Source organism: Anthonomus grandis, chromosome 4 (assembly GCF_022605725.1).
Source record: "Anthonomus grandis grandis chromosome 4, icAntGran1.3, whole genome shotgun sequence".
NCBI classification, from domain to species: Eukaryota; Metazoa; Arthropoda; class Insecta; order Coleoptera; family Curculionidae; genus Anthonomus; species Anthonomus grandis.
The window spans coordinates 2,579,924-2,598,825 of NC_065549.1; the positions used below are offsets into that span (position 1 = coordinate 2,579,924).

The 18,902-nt window shown below is 30.7% G+C and overlaps 1 protein-coding gene across 5 annotated transcripts in view; it reads left to right on the top strand.

Annotated features, from left to right (window-relative positions):
* Positions 1-239: 239 nt before the first annotated feature.
* The window catches only part of LOC126735504 (twisted gastrulation protein homolog 1-like), a 21,530-nt gene continuing 2,867 nt past the window's right edge, over positions 240-18,902 (top strand). Inside the window, exons 1-4 of one of the 5 annotated variants that reach the window (XM_050439515.1) lie at positions 240-388; positions 10,249-10,475; positions 16,239-16,445; positions 16,505-16,718. In XM_050439515.1, coding sequence (XP_050295472.1) covers positions 375-388; positions 10,249-10,475; positions 16,239-16,445; positions 16,505-16,718 — 662 coding nt within the window. In that variant the 5' untranslated portion in view covers positions 240-374. Of the gene's footprint in view, positions 389-1,215; positions 1,616-10,042; positions 10,186-10,248; positions 10,476-16,238; positions 16,446-16,504; positions 16,719-18,902 lie in introns of those variants that run through there. The other 4 variants (XM_050439517.1, XM_050439516.1, XM_050439514.1 and 1 more) reach the window with 4 other exon arrangements.

Sequence of the window (18,902 nt, forward strand, 5' to 3'; positions counted from 1 at the left end):
TTAGTACAAGATATTTAAGTATGTGAATATTAATTAAACCAAACCAACACTATAATAAGTGACCACGTTCATTACCGTCGTGTACCCAGAACTACTTTGGTGGTCGCCAATGGGTCTCACAGTGCGCATTCCTGACATTTTTTTAACGACCGCTCGGTACCATTTCGGTGGTACCCAATTGGACAGTGGCGTGCCTTTATTATCGTGACCAATTTTAATCTATAAAAAAGGGGGTAGGTCTCTACAATAAAATCAATCTTAATCATATATAGAAATTTCACCGCGAGTACCACGTGACAAACGAGAATACCTATCAACAACACACGGCGTCGTATCCTTCACCGGGCAGGTAGTACCGCGTCGCACCAGCTCCAATGAGTCTGTTCAGGTATGCCCGCATATTTAATTATTATTATACACTTTTAGTTCTTGTGTGTTTGTGTGAAAGGAAACGACAGGGTAGAACTAGGGATTTTTTTACAATTATTCACAAATGTCAAATTTTATTGACAAGATGGCGCTCATACGCCATTTTGGACGTATCGTTGTTTTCTGCGGTCAACATCAGAACTTTTATTAGTGACGTCATGAACTTACATGAGTCAAATGTCAGCAGAAGTTCTCGAAGGCGGTTTTAACAATCATTGTACTTGGCAATGTGTAAAAGGAAGGGAGAAATATATTATACAAAAAGCAATGACCGTATATGGTCAAGGTATATTTATTAAACTGTAGAATATACGTACATCATATACGATTCTGTTTACAAATAAAAAATTAGTTTTTCATAAATTTTTTTTTTCTTAAAATTTTGTACGAATTTTGAAAAACGCTGAAATAGGTGTCTAATGAAGTTGTCCAAAGAATATGTGTAAAAATTTTCAAATTATTTCAACCCCGGGTAACTTCAAAAATATATTCAGAACTTCATACTATGTTCCATGACGCGACTATCGTTTAGCACGAAGAAAACTTATTGCAGATTTGATTTAATACAGTTTAGCTCTCAAATATAACACTGACGTCAGTCAACGTTTACATAATATTTCCACACAGGACGTCACATTAATTGACAGTTGTTCTTGCGGTTGTTTTTCAATATTAAGCAACGTTGTCAAGTTTCAAATCAATCAGCGAAAACAGGATAATTCTATTCCCGCTACGGTCCTGTAGAAGCGAAATACGGTAAAGCAGCAGAGGAACTCGGAGCACAAAGTCAAGTCGTTGCTGGTGGTGGGTCGTCGCCGTGTATAACCCAACCTGAAGCACTTTACATCGCCGAGAAGTCGGGGGAACCTGCTTTCAGAAAACACTCAGTCTAGCATTCTCTCCGTAGCCTTGTCTACTTAGTGTAACTCTGAAAATCGCGAGATACGGAACGCGCGTTCGCCGTTTTACGTTTTGTTCTTTCATTTTTTCCGTTTTAAGTGGAACTTCCTAAGGTACCACCTTCCACATACCCTTCCCTCAACCGGAATATCAAACTCGTATCACGAAATCAAAGTGAAACGGTGTGTATATTATATCACCAACGAAGGAGGTGTTTCTTGATTTGATTAGCGCTTCTTGATAGCATTTAGGAGTGTATGTAAATAAAGTGACAGCGGCAGACCAGGTATGGATGTGTGAGATTTTAATGTGCGTGCATGCAAGGAATTACTGATTAAACGGCATTCATAATTGCTATATATAAAGTGTGAGAATAGTGCCGAGAGATGATCGTAATTAGATTAATTGAAGGTTTTATAATGGGGTCCCCACGCGTTAATTTCGTTCATCCTCTATATGTGGGTTTTTTAGGGAAGTACTTTTACGTGGCTCTAAAATATCGTAATGGCGATGGAAAAGTCCCAAAACAATTGAATGTTTACATTAATTATCATGTTTTGTCTTTTCTTTTCCAGCTCTCATATATATCCAATGCTTAAAAAATAAGGGATTTCTTTACATCACAAGCATAAGATGGACATATTTGATTGAGACACTCTGTGTATTCTAATAGTGTTTAGTGACCACCCTCTATGTATCAAATATTTTTAAAAAACACAACATTCAATTGTTTTCCTTAACGTCGCACCCTTTTCCATGACCATCTTTATATACCGCGGCCCTACTTGATCTAATTTTTTTATTATCAAGATGGCGCCTGTCCGCCATTTTTAATATATCAACCGGCAAAAATATTTTTTTAATAAATAATGAACAATACCAGAAATAAACGATTAAAACGATACTAAGGCCGCCATTTTGTTTTTTATCCGTCAAAGTGGTACCTTCCAAATGACGGCTCGTAAAAAGCTTCTCCTGGTCTTTACCGCCATTTTGAAAATTGAGCCACGCCCTTTTTATGCGTAGATATAATATAAAAAAAAATTATCTGTAAACTAGAAAATTGAGTAGTATTTTTAACATATCACGGTCATGTTGAACATCAACATATGTCCCCGTGATTTCGCAATATATACGCCCATCCTTGTTCCCCACATTTGAAAACATATTAATTAAGTCACATACTAGCACTTGGAAGTCTCGATACATCCGAATTCGACTCGCGATTTTCTTTTAATTAATATCTTGTGTCTTGATATGTTAAAAAACCTAATTCTGCTCTTATACATGAAAATCTACCCAGTGAAGCAGAAAACAACGAAAATGCCATTAAAATTAATTTTATTAAAAAAAAATAAATAATAATTTTTTGGAACAGTCACAGATCAACAAATGTTCCCGTGATATGACAACATAATATATGCCCATCCTTGTCCTACACATGAAAAAAAAGATACAAATTAAATCGCATAGTGACCTTTGCAAGTGTCAATACCTCCGACTTCTGCTCCTAATAATTTCTTTTAATTAATTAATACTTTGTGTCTTAATAATAAATAATAAGACATAAATGTCCTTAAAATAAATAAAACGTATGTTTTGAACAACCACAGATCAACAAATCTCCCCTTGATTTGACAGCATACATATATGCTCATCCCTGTCCAATACATTGGATTAAAAACTAAGTTGCATAGTGACCCTTGGAAATTTCGATAGGTACGTCCAAATTCGACTTAAGTCAATAATATTTAATTTCTGGTAAAAATTAACGGTTGTCATATAAAAAAACTTTATTTCAGTTTTAATACTAAAGATTAATACAGCATAATAATTAAAATAGGACAAAATCCAGTTTTTAAAAAATAAACAATATTTTCGAACAACCACAGATCAACAAATGTCCCTGTGATTCCACAACGTATATGCCTATCCTTATTCCACGCATTAAAAAAGATGCAAAATAAAGTTGCATAATGACATTTGGAGGTGTGGATACCTCTGAATTGTACTGTTTATATTCTACTTAAATTATTAAATATCGAGTGTCTTAATGTGTTAAAAAACCTAATTTCTATTTTTATACAATGAAAATACACAGTGACACAAGAAACAACATATAGTTATATTCCATTAAAATTAATTTTATTTAATAAATGAACAATAATTTTTTGGAACAGTCACAGATCAACAAATCTCCTTGTGATTTGACAACATAATATATGCCCATCCTTGTCCTACACATTAAAAAAAAGATACAAATTAAATCGCATAGTGGCCTTTGCAAGTTTCAATACCTCCGACTTCTGCTCCTAATAATTTCTTTTAATTAATTAATACTTTGTGTCTTAATAATCAATAATAAGACATAAATGCCCTTAAAATAAATAAAACGTATGTTTTGAACAACCACAGATCAACAAATGTCCCCGTGATTTGACAGCATACATATATGCTCATCCCTGTCCAATACATTGGATTAAATACTAAGTTGCATAGTGACCCTTGGAAATGTCGATAGGTACGTCCAAATTCGACTTAAGTCAATAATTTTTAATTTCTGGTAAAAATTAACGGGTGTCATATAAAAAAAACATTATTTCAGTTTTAATACTAAAGATTTATACAGCATAATAGTTAAAATAGGACAAAATCCAGTTAATTAAACATAAACAATGTTTTCGAACAACCACAGATCAACAAATGTCCCTGTGATTCCACAACATATATGCCTATCCTTATTCCACGCATTAAAAAAGATACAAAATAAAGTTGCATAGTGGCCTTTGGAGGTGTTGATACCTCCGAATTGTACTCTTAATATTCTACTTAAATTATTAAATATCGATTGTCTTAATGTGTTAAAAAACCTAATTTCTATTTTTATACAATGAAAATACACAGTGACACAAGAAACAACATATATAAAAATTCCATTAAAATTAATTTTATTAAAAAAAATGAACAATTTTTTGGAACAGTCACAGATCAACAAATGTCCCCGTGATTTGACAGCATACATATATGCTCATCCCTGTCCAATACATTGGATTAAAAACTAAGTTGCATAGTGACCCTTGGAAATTTCGATAGGTACGTCCAAATTCGACTTAAGTCAATAATATTCAATTTCTGGTAAAAATTAACGGTTGTCATATAAAAAAACTTTATTTCAGTTTTAATACTAAAGATTAATACAGCATAATAATTAAAATAGGATAAATCCAGTTAATTAAACATGAACAATATTTTCGAACAACCACAGATCAACAAATGGCCCCGTGATTCCACAACCTATAAAACCTTATTCCACGCATTAAAAAAGATACAAAACAAAGTTGCATAGTGACATTTGGAGGTGTTGATACCTCCGAATTGTACTCTTAATATTCTACTTAAATTATTAAATATCGAGTGTCTTAATGTGTTAAAAAACCTAATTTATACTTTTATACAATGAAAATTTACACAGTGACATAAAAAACAACATAAATGCCATTAAAATTAATTTTATTTAAAAAATAAACAATTTTTTGGAACAGTCACAGATCAACAAATGTCCCCGTGATTTGACAACATAATATATGCCAATCGTTGTCCTACACATTAAAAAAAAAGAAACAAATTAAGTCGCATAGTGGCCTTTGAAAGTGTCAATACCTCCGAATTCTGCTCGTAATAATTTCTTTTAATTAATTAATACTTTGTGTCTTAATAATAAATACCTAATAAGACATAAATGCCCTTAAAATAAATAAAACGTACGTTTTGAAGAACCACAGATCAACAAATGTCCCCGTGATTTGACAGCATACATATATGCTCATCCCTGTCCAATACATTGGATTAAAAACTAAGTTGCATAGTGACCCTTGGAAATTTCGATAGGTACGTCCAAATTCGACTTAAGTCAATAATATTTAATTTCTGGTAAAAATTAACGGGTGTCATATAAAAAAAACAATATTTCAGTTTTAATACTAAAGATTAATACAGCATAATAATTAAAATAGGACAAAATCCAGTTTTTAAAAAATAAACAATATTTTCGAACAACCACAGATCAACAAATGTCCCCGTGATTCCACAACGTATATGCCTATCCTTATTCCACGCATTAAAAAAGATGCAAAATAAAGTTGCATAGTGACATTTGGGGGTGTGGATACCTCCGAATTGTACTGTTAATATTCTACCTAAATTATTAAATATCGAGTGTCTTAATGTGTTAAAAAACCTAATTTCTATTTTTATACAATGAAAATAAACAGTGACATAAGAAACAACATATAGTTATATTCCATTAAAATTAATTTTATTTAATAAATGAACAATAATTTTTTGGAACAGTCACAGATCAACAAATCTCCTCGTGATTTGACAACATAATATATGCCCATCCTTGTCCTACACATTAAAAAAAAGATACAAATTAAATCGCATAGTGGCCTTTGCAAGTGTCAATACCTCCGACTTCTGCTCCTAATAATTTCTTTTAATTAATTAATACTTTGTGTCTTAATAATAAATAATAAGACATAAATGTCCTTAAAATAAATAAAACGTATGTTTTGAACAACCACAGATCAACAAATCTCCCCTTGATTTGACAGCATACATATATGCTCATCCCTGTCCAATACATTGGATTAAAAACTAAGTTGCATAGTGACCCTTGGAAATTTCGATAGGTACGTCCAAATTCGACTTAAGTCAATAATATTTAATTTCTGGTAAAAATTAACGGTTGTCATATAAAAAAACTTTATTTCAGTTTTAATACTAAAGATTAATACAGCATAATAATTAAAATAGGACAAAATCCAGTTTTTAAAAAATAAACAATATTTTCGAACAACCACAGATCAACAAATGTCCCTGTGATTCCACAACGTATATGCCTATCCTTATTCCACGCATTAAAAAAGATGCAAAATAAAGTTGCATAATGACATTTGGAGGTGTGGATACCTCTGAATTGTACTGTTTATACTCTACTTAAATTATTAAATATCGAGTGTCTTAATGTGTTAAAAAACCTAATTTCTATTTTTATACAATGAAAATACACAGTGACACAAGAAACAACATATAGTTATATTCCATTAAAATTAATTTTATTTAATAAATGAACAATAATTTTTTGGAACAGTCACAGATCAACAAATCTCCTTGTGATTTGACAACATAATATATGCCCATCCTTGTCCTACACATTAAAAAAAAGATACAAATTAAATCGCATAGTGGCCTTTGCAAGTTTCAATACCTCCGACTTCTGCTCCTAATAATTTCTTTTAATTAATTAAAACTTTGTGTCTTAATAATCAATAATAAGACATAAATGCCCTTAAAATAAATAAAACGTATGTTTTGAACAACCACAGATCAACAAATGTCCCCGTGATTTGACAGCATACATATATGCTCATCCCTGTCCAATACATTGGATTAAATACTAAGTTGCATAGTGACCCTTGGAAATTTCGATAGGTACCTCCAAATTCGACTTAAGTCAATAATATTTAATTTCTGGTAAAAATTAACGGGTGTCATATAAAAAAAACATTATTTCAGTTTTAATACTAAAGATTAATACAGCATAATAATTAAAATAGGATAAATCCAGTTAATTAAACATGAACAATATTTTCGAACAACCACAGATCAACAAATGGCCCCGTGATTCCACAACCTATAAAACCTTATTCCACGCATTAAAAAAGATACAAAACAAAGTTGCATAGTGACATTTGGAGGTGTTGATACCTCCGAATTGTACTCTTAATATTCTACTTAAATTATTAAATATCGAGTGTCTTAATGTGTTAAAAAACCTAATTTATACTTTTATACAATGAAAATTTACACAGTGACATAAAAAACAACATAAATGCCATTAAAATTAATTTTATTTAAAAAATAAACAATTTTTTGGAACAGTCACAGATCAACAAATGTCCCCGTGATTTGACAACATAATATATGCCAATCGTTGTCCTACACATTAAAAAAAAAGAAACAAATTAAGTCGCATAGTGGCCTTTGAAAGTGTCAATACCTCCGAATTCTGCTCGTAATAATTTCTTTTAATTAATTAATACTTTGTGTCTTAATAATAAATACCTAATAAGACATAAATGCCCTTAAAATAAATAAAACGTACGTTTTGAAGAACCACAGATCAACAAATGTCCCCGTGATTTGACAGCATACATATATGCTCATCCCTGTCCAATACATTGGATTAAAAACTAAGTTGCATAGTGACCCTTGGAAATTTCGATAGGTACGTCCAAATTCGACTTAAGTCAATAATATTTAATTTCTGGTAAAAATTAACGGGTGTCATATAAAAAAAACAATATTTCAGTTTTAATACTAAAGATTAATACAGCATAATAATTAAAATAGGACAAAATCCAGTTTTTAAAAAATAAACAATATTTTCGAACAACCACAGATCAACAAATGTCCCCGTGATTCCACAACGTATATGCCTATCCTTATTCCACGCATTAAAAAAGATGCAAAATAAAGTTGCATAGTGACATTTGGGGGTGTGGATACCTCCGAATTGTACTGTTAATATTCTACCTAAATTATTAAATATCGAGTGTCTTAATGTGTTAAAAAACCTAATTTCTATTTTTATACAATGAAAATAAACAGTGACATAAGAAACAACATATAGTTATATTCCATTAAAATTAATTTTATTTAATAAATGAACAATAATTTTTTGGAACAGTCACAGATCAACAAATCTCCTCGTGATTTGACAACATAATATATGCCCATCCTTGTCCTACACATTAAAAAAAAGATACAAATTCAATCGCATAGTGACCTTTGCAAATGTCAATACCTCCGACTTCTGCTCCGAATAATTTCTTTTAATTAATTAATACTTTGTGTCTTAATAATAAATAATAAGACATAAATGCCCTTAAAATAAATAAAACGTATGTTTTGAACAACCACAGATCAACAAATGTCCCCGTGATTTGACAGCATACATATATGCTCATCCCTGTCCAATACATTGGATTAAAAACTAAGTTGCATAGTGACCCTTGGAAATTTCGATAGGTACGTCCAAATTTGACTTAAGTCAATAATATTTAATTTCTGGTAAAAATTAGCGGGTGTCATATAAAAAAAAACATTATTTCAGTTTTAATACTAAAAATTACTACAGCATAATAATTAAAATAGGACAAAATCCGGTTATTAAAAAATAAACAATATTTTCGAACAACCACAGATCAACAAATGTCCCCGTGATTCCACAACGTATATGCCTATCCTTATTCCACGCATTAAAAAAGATGCAAAATAAAGTTGCATAATGACATTTGGAGGTGTTGATACCTCCGAATTGTACTGTTAATATTCTACCTAAATTATTAAATATCGAGTGTCTTAATGTGTTAAAAAACCTAATTTATACTTTTATACATGAATATTTACACAGTGACATAAAAAACAACATAAATGCCATTAAAATTAATTTTATTTAAAAAATAAAAAATGTTTTTGAATGACCACAGATCAACAAATGTCCCCGTGATTCCACAACATATATGCCTATCCTTATTCCACGCATTAAAAAAGATACAAAATAAAGTTGCATAGGGGCCTTTGGAGGTGTGGATACCTCCGAATTGTACTCTTAATATTCTACTTAAATTATTAAATATCGAGTGTCTTAATGTGTTAAAAAACCTAATTTATACTTTTATACGTGAATATTTACACAGTGACATAAAAAACAACATAAATTCGATTAAAATTAAATTTATTTAAAAAATAAAGAATATTCTTGAACAACCGCAGATCAACAAATGTCCCCGATTCTTTACAGTATTTATACCCATCTCTTTTTCACACATTGAAAATACAAACCTTGTTGCATAGTGAGTGACCCTTGAAAGTTTAGATACATCCAAATTCGGCTACATTCATAGGTAAAAAATACGGGGTTGCATGAAATGAAAACATTATTTCGGATTTATTCCTAAAGATTAATACACTGGCGCAAGAAAATTACATAAATCCCATTAAGATTAGTTTTATTTAAAAAAAATATTGAACAATCACAGATCAACAAACGTCCTCGTGATTCGAGACCGTATAGGGCCATCCTTGTCCCACACATTGGAAGACATGCAAACTGACAATGACAAGTCGCTTATTGCTTGCCCTTGGAAGTTCCGACACGTCCGAATTCGACTCGAATAATTAATAATGACGCAGTTAAATAATCAATAAAAGAATTTCCTTAAAAACTGACAAAATTTCTTAGTCAAGCGATGCTATAGGCTTCAAAGTTTCCGACCAATTAGGCGGAAAATTTGAATTCATTTAATTGCAGTTTTAAAATATTCGTCTTTGAATTAATGTAAACATACAAATTTCGATGTAACAGGATCAATCAATAAACAACATTGGGTTTCCCACTAATACCGATTATTTTCAAATTAAGTTTGTTATTGAGAGGGAATCATTTAAAATATATTAAATCTGACTGCAGTTTACAATGTCGACTTCTGGAATTTCAATTAAAAAACGGAGGGTTAGATCGGGCGAGTAATCCGTAGTGGACGCCAAATTCCCACGTTTAAATACGGTTTTAATATTAAACATTTTGCACGAGTTTAACCAAAAAAAAACAAAAATGCGCAGTTCCATTAAGAACGTTTATTAATGGGAAAATAAAAAGCAAATAAACTTCGGGTATTATAAGTACGAAAACTATTTTTATACCCGAATCATTTCATGCAACTGGGAAAGTATGTACATCAGTCCAACGTCGAACCTTTCGGATAACATTTGGGGAATCGGTAAACAATTGCATGTGACGCAAAAAAAAACGCGTGGGAATTTTTCTTTTAATATATTTGTTTATTTGTTCAGGTTGAAAATGTTACCCAGGACCCTCTTTCTTCTTCTCCTGTCCGTCTACTTCGCGGGACACTTACCATCGGCGCTTACCTGCAACGAAGCCGTATGCGGCAGCGTGGTAAGCAAATGTCTGCTCACCAAATCGTGTAATTGCGACTTTAATTTTGGCAATTGCACTTGCTGCAAGGAGTGTCTTAATTGCCTGGGCTACTTTTATGATGAGTGTTGCAGTTGTGTTGGTAAGTAAAATTGAAACAAAATGGTGGATTCAGAGGGGGCAGGTACCAGGATATTTTGGAAATTATTTGAGATACCTTTTTGAGGTTTTCACTCAAAGTTAAGGCGATTCTTTACGAATAATTTCTTATATCAAGGATTTTTGTAGTTCGAGAACTTTCTTAGTTAGAGTCAGATTTGGCATGCCACAAGCAGAATTGGGAAATGTGATTTTTAGAAAGAATTACTTCTACCTATAATAACTCAAAAACTATTTAAGGAATTTTTATCAGGTTTCCACTCAAAAATAACACGTTTCCTAGTAAAGGATTTCATGTATGAAGAATTGTTGTGAGTTATACTCTGATTTATGAAAGATGGACACAAACGAGGCCAAAAATTGATTTTTTTGAGAATTAAATCTATACATATTGAGACACTATTGAGTGATTTTTAGGGAATGTTTAATTTTTATTCCGGAAGAGCCTAGAGCGATTCCTGAAGACAAATCTGGTATACGAAACGTTGTTTTAAGTTCCAAAATTAATGAACTACAGCACTTTTCGTTCAGTCATGTTTAATGGCATTTTTTTTACAGAAATTCAACTTCTATACACGATAACTCAAAAACTAGTTGAGTGATTTTTATGAGGCTTCTACTCAAAAATGACGGGTTTCCTAATAAAGAATTTTATGTACGAAGAATTGTTGTGAGTTAAGAACTTTCTGAGTTATACTCAGATTTGTGAGGGTTGGATCCAAACGAGACCAAAATTGTATTTTACAGACTTTAATCTAAGATATTACGACTCTATTGCGAGTCATTTTAATTATTTTTTAAGGAATTTTTACTGGAAAATCCAACGGGGTTCCTGAGGATGAATTCCAAATAAAAATGCTTAAGTGCCAAAATTATTGAGCTACACCACTTTTGCTCAAGACATGTTTGAAGGCAATTTTTTTCACAGAAATTCAACTTCTATTCGCTATAACTCAAAAACTATTTCAGTTATTTTTATGAGGTTTTCACTTAAAAATAACACGTTTCCTAATAAAGAATTTCACGTATGAAGTATTATTTCAAGTTCAGGACTTTCTGAGTTATAGTCTGATTTATGAAGGATGTACCCAGACGAGGCTAAAATTGGCTTTTTGAGAATTAAATCTATATTAAGACACTTTTGATTGACACTCACTCAATAATTTTTTAAGAAATTTTCGATTTTTTTTCAGGAGAGTTTAACGAGATTCCTGAGGATGAATTGCCTTTACGAAACTTTGCTTTAAGTAAATAAATTAATGAGCTATCGCACTTTTGCTACGACTATACTACTAGGGAATTTTTTTATAAACAAATTCAATTTCTTCTCACGATAACTCAGAAACTGTTTGAGGGATTTTTATAAGGTTTTCAATCAGAAATAACACGTTTTCTAATAAAGGATTTCATGTATGAAGAATTGTTGTGAGTTAAGAACTTTCTAAGTTATACTCTGATTTATGAAAGATGGACACAAACGAGGCCAAAAATTGATTTTTTTGAGAATTAAATCTATACATATTGAGACACTATTGAGTGATTTTTAGGGAATGTTTAATTTTTTATTCCGGAAGAGCCTAGAGCGATTCCTGAGACAAATCTGGTATACGAAACGTTGTTTTAAGTTCCAAAATTAATGAACTACAGCACTTTTCGTTCAGCCATGTTTAATGACATTTTTTTTACAGAAATTCAACTTCTATACACGATAACTCAAAAAGTACTTGAGTGATTTTTATGAGGCTTCCATTCAAAAATGACGGGTTTCCTAATAAAGAATTTCATGTACGAAGAATTGTTGTGAGTTAAGAACTTTCTGAGTTATACTCAGATTTGTAAGGGTTGGATCCAAACAAGACCAAAATTGTATTTTACAGACTTAAATCTAAGATATTGCGACTCTATTGCGAGTCATTTTAATTATTTTTTAAGAAATTTTTACTGGAGAATCCAACGGGGTTCCTGAGGATGAATTCCAAATAAAAATGCTGTTTTAAGTGCCAAAATTATTAAGCTACACCACTTTTGCTCAAGGCATGTTTGAAGGCAATTTTTTTCACAGAAATTCAACTTCTATTCGCTATAACTCAAAAACTATTTCAGTTATTTTTATGAGGTTGTCACTCAAAAATAACACGTTTCCTAATAAAGAATTTCACGTGTGAAGTATTATTTCAAGTTCAGAACTTTCTGAGTTATAGTCTGATTTATGAAGGATGTACCCAGACGAGGCTAAAATTGGCTTTTTGAAAATTAAATCTATATTAAGACACTTTTGATTGACCCTCACTCAATAATTTTTTAAGAAATTTTCAATTTTTTTTCAGGAGAGCCCAATGGGATTCCTGACGATGAATTGCCTTTACGAAACTTTGCTTTAAGTAAATAAATTAATGAGCTACCGCACTTTTGCTTCGACTATACTACTAGGGAATTTTTTTCTAAACAAATTCAATTTCTTCTCACGATAACTCAGAAACTGTTTGAGGGATTTTTATGAGGTTTTTACTCAGAAAAAACATGATTCCCAATAAAGAATTTCATATATAAAGAATTATAGTTGCTTAAGAACTTTTTGAATTAGACTTAGATTTCTAAGGGATGGACCCGAACTAAGATCTATAGATCTATAGATAATTGGATTTTTGAAAATTAAATGTAATATGCTTCAAACTGAGACACGCTATTGTGGCATACTCAGACATTTTTAATTTTTTGTTCTGGTAGAGTTTATAAGGATTCCTGAGGGTGGATCTTAAATACGAAACGTTCTTTTAAGTTCCAAAATGAATGAACTACAGCACTTTTCGTTCAGCCATGTTTAATGAAATTTTTTTACAGAAATTCAACTTTTATTCACTATAACTCAAAAACTATTTAAGTTATTCTTATGATACTTTCACTCAAAAATAATGGGTTTTCTAATAAGGAATTTTATGCATGAAAAATTGTTGTGAGTTAAGAACTTTCTGAGTTATACTCAGATTTGTAAGGGTTGGATCCAAACGAGACCAAAATTGTATTTTACAGACTTTAATCTAAGATATTGCGACTCTATTGCGAGTCATTTTAATTATTTTTTAAGGAATTTTTACTGGAGAATCCAACGGGGTTCCTGAAGATGAATTCCAAATAAAAATGCTGCTTTAAGTGCCGAAATTATTGAGCTACACCACTTTTGCTCCAGACATGTTTGAAGGCATTTTTTTTCACAGTAATTCAACTTCTATTCGCTATAACTCAAAAACTATTTCAGTTATTTTTATGAGGTTTTCACTCAAAAATAACACGTTTCCTAGTAAAGAATTTTATGTATGAAGTGTTATTTCAAGTTCAGAACTTTCTGAGTTATACTCTGATTTATGAAGGATGTACCCAGACGAGGCTAAAATTGGCTTTTTGAGAATTAAATCTATATTAAGACACTTTTGATTGATGATCACTCAATAATTTTTTAAGAAATTTTCGATTTTTTTCAGGAGAGTTTAATGGGGTTCCTGAGGATTAATTGCCTTTAGGAAACTTTGCTTTAAGTATATAAATTAATGAGCTACCACACTTTTACTTCGACCATACTACTAAGGAATTTTTTTTTTCTAAACAAATTCAATTTCTTCTCACGATAACTCAGAAACTGTTTGAGGGATTTTTATGAGGTTTTTACTCAGAAAAAACATGATTCCCAATAAAGAATTTCATATATAAAGAATTATAGTTGCTTAAGAACTTTTTGAATTAGACTTAGATTTCTAAGGGATGGACCCGAACTAAGATCTATAGATCTATAGATAATTGGATTTTTGAAAATTAAATGTAATATGCTTCAAACTGAGACACGCTATTGTGGCATACTCAGACATTTTTAATTTTTTGTTCTGGTAGAGTTTATAAGGATTCCTGAGGGTGGATCTTAAATACGAAACGTTCTTTTAAGTTCCAAAATGAATGAACTACAGCACTTTTCGTTCAGCCATGTTTAATGACATTTTTTTTACAGAAATTCAACTTCTATACACGATAACTCAAAAAGTACTTGAGTGATTTTTATGAGGCTTCCACTCAAAAATGACGGGTTTTCTAATAAAGAATTTCATGTACGAAGAATTGTTGTGAGTTAAGAACTTTCTGAGTTATACTCAGATTTGTGAGGGTTAGATCCAGACGAGACTAAAATTTTATTTTAGAGACTTAAGTCTAAGATATTGGGACTCTATTGCGAGTCATACTTAATTATTTTTTAAGGATTTTTTTTTGGAGAGTCCATTGGGGTTCCTGAAGATGAAGTCCATATACAAAATATTGTTTTAAGTGCCAAAATTAATGAGCTACACCACTTTTGCTCAAGACATGTTTGAAGGCAATTTTTTTCACAGTAATTCAACTTCTATTTGCTATAACTCAAAAACTATTTCAGTTATTTTTATGAGGTTTTCACTCAAAAATAACACGTTTTCTAATAAAGAATTTCATGTATAAAGTATTATTTCAAGTTCAGAACTTTCTGAGTTATACTCTGATTTATGAAGGATGTACCCAGACGAGGCTAAAATTGGCTTTTTGAGAATTGAATCTATATTGAGACACTTTTGAGTGATGTTCACTCAATAATTTTTTAGGGAATTTTTTTTTTTTGGAAGGGTCTAATAGGATTTTTGAGGATGAATTTCATATATGAAACTTTACTATAAGTATCAAAATTATTGAGTTACAGCACTTTTGGTTCCACCATATATGATGGCAATTTTTTTCAAAAAAAATCAGTTTCTATTCACGATAACTCAATAATTATTTCATGGATTTTTATGAAGATTTCGCTTAAAAATAACATGGTTTCCAGTTAAGAATTTCATATATGAAGAATTATTGTGACTCAAGAAATTTCTGAGCTATATTTTTGAGATATAAATCTAAAATACTTCACGTTGGGACACTTGTAAGTCACACTAAATTACTTTTAGGAATTTTTGTATTTTTTTTGGTATTATTTAGAAGGATTCCTGAGCATTAATTTCGTATACAAAACTTTGCTTTAAGAATCAAAATTAAGATGCTATAGCAGTTTTGGTTGGACCTTATTTAATACCAGTTTTTTCCAAGAAAATTCAACTTCTACTTACGATAACTTAAAAACTATTTGAGGGATTTTTAAGAGGTTTTCACTCAAAAAGAACACCATTCCTAATAAAGAATTTCGGGTATGAAGGATTATTGTGGCTAAAAAACTTTTTGAATTAGAGTCACATTTGTGCAGGACACTTTTTAAGAAATTTTTGATTTTTTTTCGGGAGAGTCCAAAGGAATTCCTGAGGATGAATGTGATACACAAAACTTTGCTCTAAGTTCCAAAATTTAAAAAATACAGCACTTTTGGTTCAGCCATGTTTAATGGCAATTATTTTCATAAAAGTCCCAACTTCCATCCACGATAACTCAAAAACTATTTGAGAGATTTTTATGAGGCTTTCACTTAAAAATAGCACGATTCCTGATAGAGAAATTCATGTATAAAGAACTTTATGAAAGATAGACATAGAAGAGTATAAACTAAAGTTCCCCATCAAATATTTACAAATGACCGCAAAATAAAACACCTGCTCCCAAGAACCGCATTATTCAAACACAAAAGCGCAATTAATATGTAAAACATTGCAAATTACTTCGCGATATTAACAATTTTTACCCATCATAAAACCCACGGGCATCTCAGGTGTTACGCTTGTTTACGTAATCAATTGTTTTTTTAAAGACATGTGTCCGAAACCGAACGTAACGAACAACCCCTTAAGCAAAAAATCCCACGTGGAAGACCTGGAGTCCATTCCTGGACTGTTTAACGCCCTCACAGAGGAGGACAACAACACTCACTCGCACGACAAATGGAAAAGCATCACTTACCCGGTGGACATCGATATCAGTCAATACGCCAATAAGAAGGAAATCAAATTGATGACTCGTAAGTTACATAAGTTCTCGTGGAACAGGTTCGATCCATGTTTTATTTAATGGTTTTAGAGCAGAATAACGAGCAGCAAGTGCTACCGGAAAAACCGAATCCGCACGTTTTCACGGTGAATTGCACGGTGGCATTTTGGGTGCAGTGCATGAGTTCCACCAAGTGCAAGAGCAGCTGTAGAGCGATGGGCGCGGCCAGCTACAGGTGGTTCCACGATGGCTGTTGCGAGTGCGTCGGCTATAAGTGTATTAACTATGGGATTAACGAGAGCAGGTGAGTCCAAATAACGTCTCAAGAACGTCAGCAGATGACGTCTTTACATGACGTGATGATAACGTTTCAAATCACCTGAACAAGTCCCATCGAAGTAACGTCATTTATGTGCCGTAAATGGACCCTTATTATTGTTTAATAACCCAATTTAGTGATCATTTAAAGACGTTTTTGCTGACCTGTACTTTGAATGTTTTTGTACAGAGCTTCCAAATGTGTTAATATACGTTGGCTAGTAAGGAGCTTATAGTCATTTACATCTATAATAAAAATTTCATATATTTTTCCTGTAGTCCAAAAAACACAATGTTAATTGAAACTACGGACATATTTACCATTTTCATTATAATATGGTTTAATTTTCGCTCAGAGGTGAACTGATACATTTTTTTCTATAGGACAACCAGGAAAATTTAGGCAAATTTAATTAAATATAAAAAATTGCAAGGATTTTTTTAAATTTTAAATTAAGCTACTTACTGAAACTCAAAACCCCTATAACTCTTTTTTTATTTTTTTTTCAAGTATTCATACATCATCTTCCTCATAATAAAATGGTTATTTGAATAGCAATTAAATAACTGACATTTCCAATAGAGATTTTACAGTTAAAGACGGAAATGGTGTAAGAGTACGATATTAAATTATAAAACATCATAATAAAGGAAAGTTATCTTTTGAATGATATAAATATAAATCAATATAATCACATTATTGATACCTACTTGCCCATGGAAGTATACTGCAATGAATATCACAAAACATTAAACTCAAAAAACAATCTACTTCTTTTATAAAAGAGAGAGAACGACGACTTTGATAAATGGTTTTGAATATTTTCCCCTGGAAAAAAATGTAAAAAACCATTTCTTCATATCTATCGTAAAGCCCTGAAGATGAATTAAATATAATAATAATTGACCAATACGTACACCCACAAAATACTACTTCTAAGGCTCTATATATATTTGAAAATATGCTGTAATAGGAGTTTAATGTTTAATATCAAATGTTTTTTGAAGAATATATATTAAAATTTTCAAATTTGTACTTTTTTTGTAATGAAAAATGACATTTTCCAAAAAATACTGTTTTTTGTCAAAAACGCTAAAATAGGTGTTCAATGAAATTGTCCAAAGAATATGTGTACAAATTTTTAAAACTGTATTTGATCAATTTATTGAGTTATGCACATTTTGTCGAATTTTTAGAATAAAATTTTATTTTTTTTTTATAAAAATATTTTTTTTTTCAAAATCCTGTACAAATTTTGAAAAACGCTGAAATAGGTGTCCAATGAAATTGTCCAAAGAATATGTGTACAAATTTTAAAAATTGTATCTGATCAATTTTTTGAGTTATGCACATTTTGTCGAATTTTTTTTTTATAAAAATATTTTTTTTTCAAAATCCTGTACAAATTTTGAAAAACGCTAAAATAGGTGTCCAATGAAATTGTCCAAAGAATATGTGTACAAATTTTAAAAATTGAATCTAATCAATTTTTTTAGTTATGCACATTTTGTGGAATTTTTAGAATAAAATTTTATTTTTTTTTATAAAAATATTTTTTTTTTCAAAATCTTGTACAAATTTTGAAAAACGCTGAAATAGGTGTCCAATGAAATTGTCCAAAGAATATGTGTACAAATTTTAAAAATTGTATCTGATCAATTTTTTTAGTTATGCACATTTTGTGGAATTTTTAGAATAAAATTTTATTTTTTTTTATAAAAATATTTTTTTTTCAAAATCTTGTACAAATTTTGAAAAAACGCTGAAATAGGTGTCCAATGAAATTGTCCAAAGAATACGTGTACAAATTTTAAAAATTGTATCTGATCAATTTTTTTGAGTTATGCACATTTTGTGGAATTTTTAGAATAAAATTTTATTTTTTTTTATAAAAATATTTTTTTTCAAAATCTTGTACAAATTTTAAAAAATGCTAAAATAGGTGTCCAATGAAACTGTCCATAGAACATGTGTACAAATTTTTAAAACTATATCTGATCAATTTTTTGAGTTATGCACATTTTGTGGAATTTTTAGAATAAAATTTAATTTTTTTTTTTATGAAAATATTTTTTTTTCAAAATCTTGTACAAATTTTGAAAAACGCTGAAATAGGTGTCCAAAGAAATTGTCCGAAGAATATGTGTACAAATTTTAAAAATTGAACTG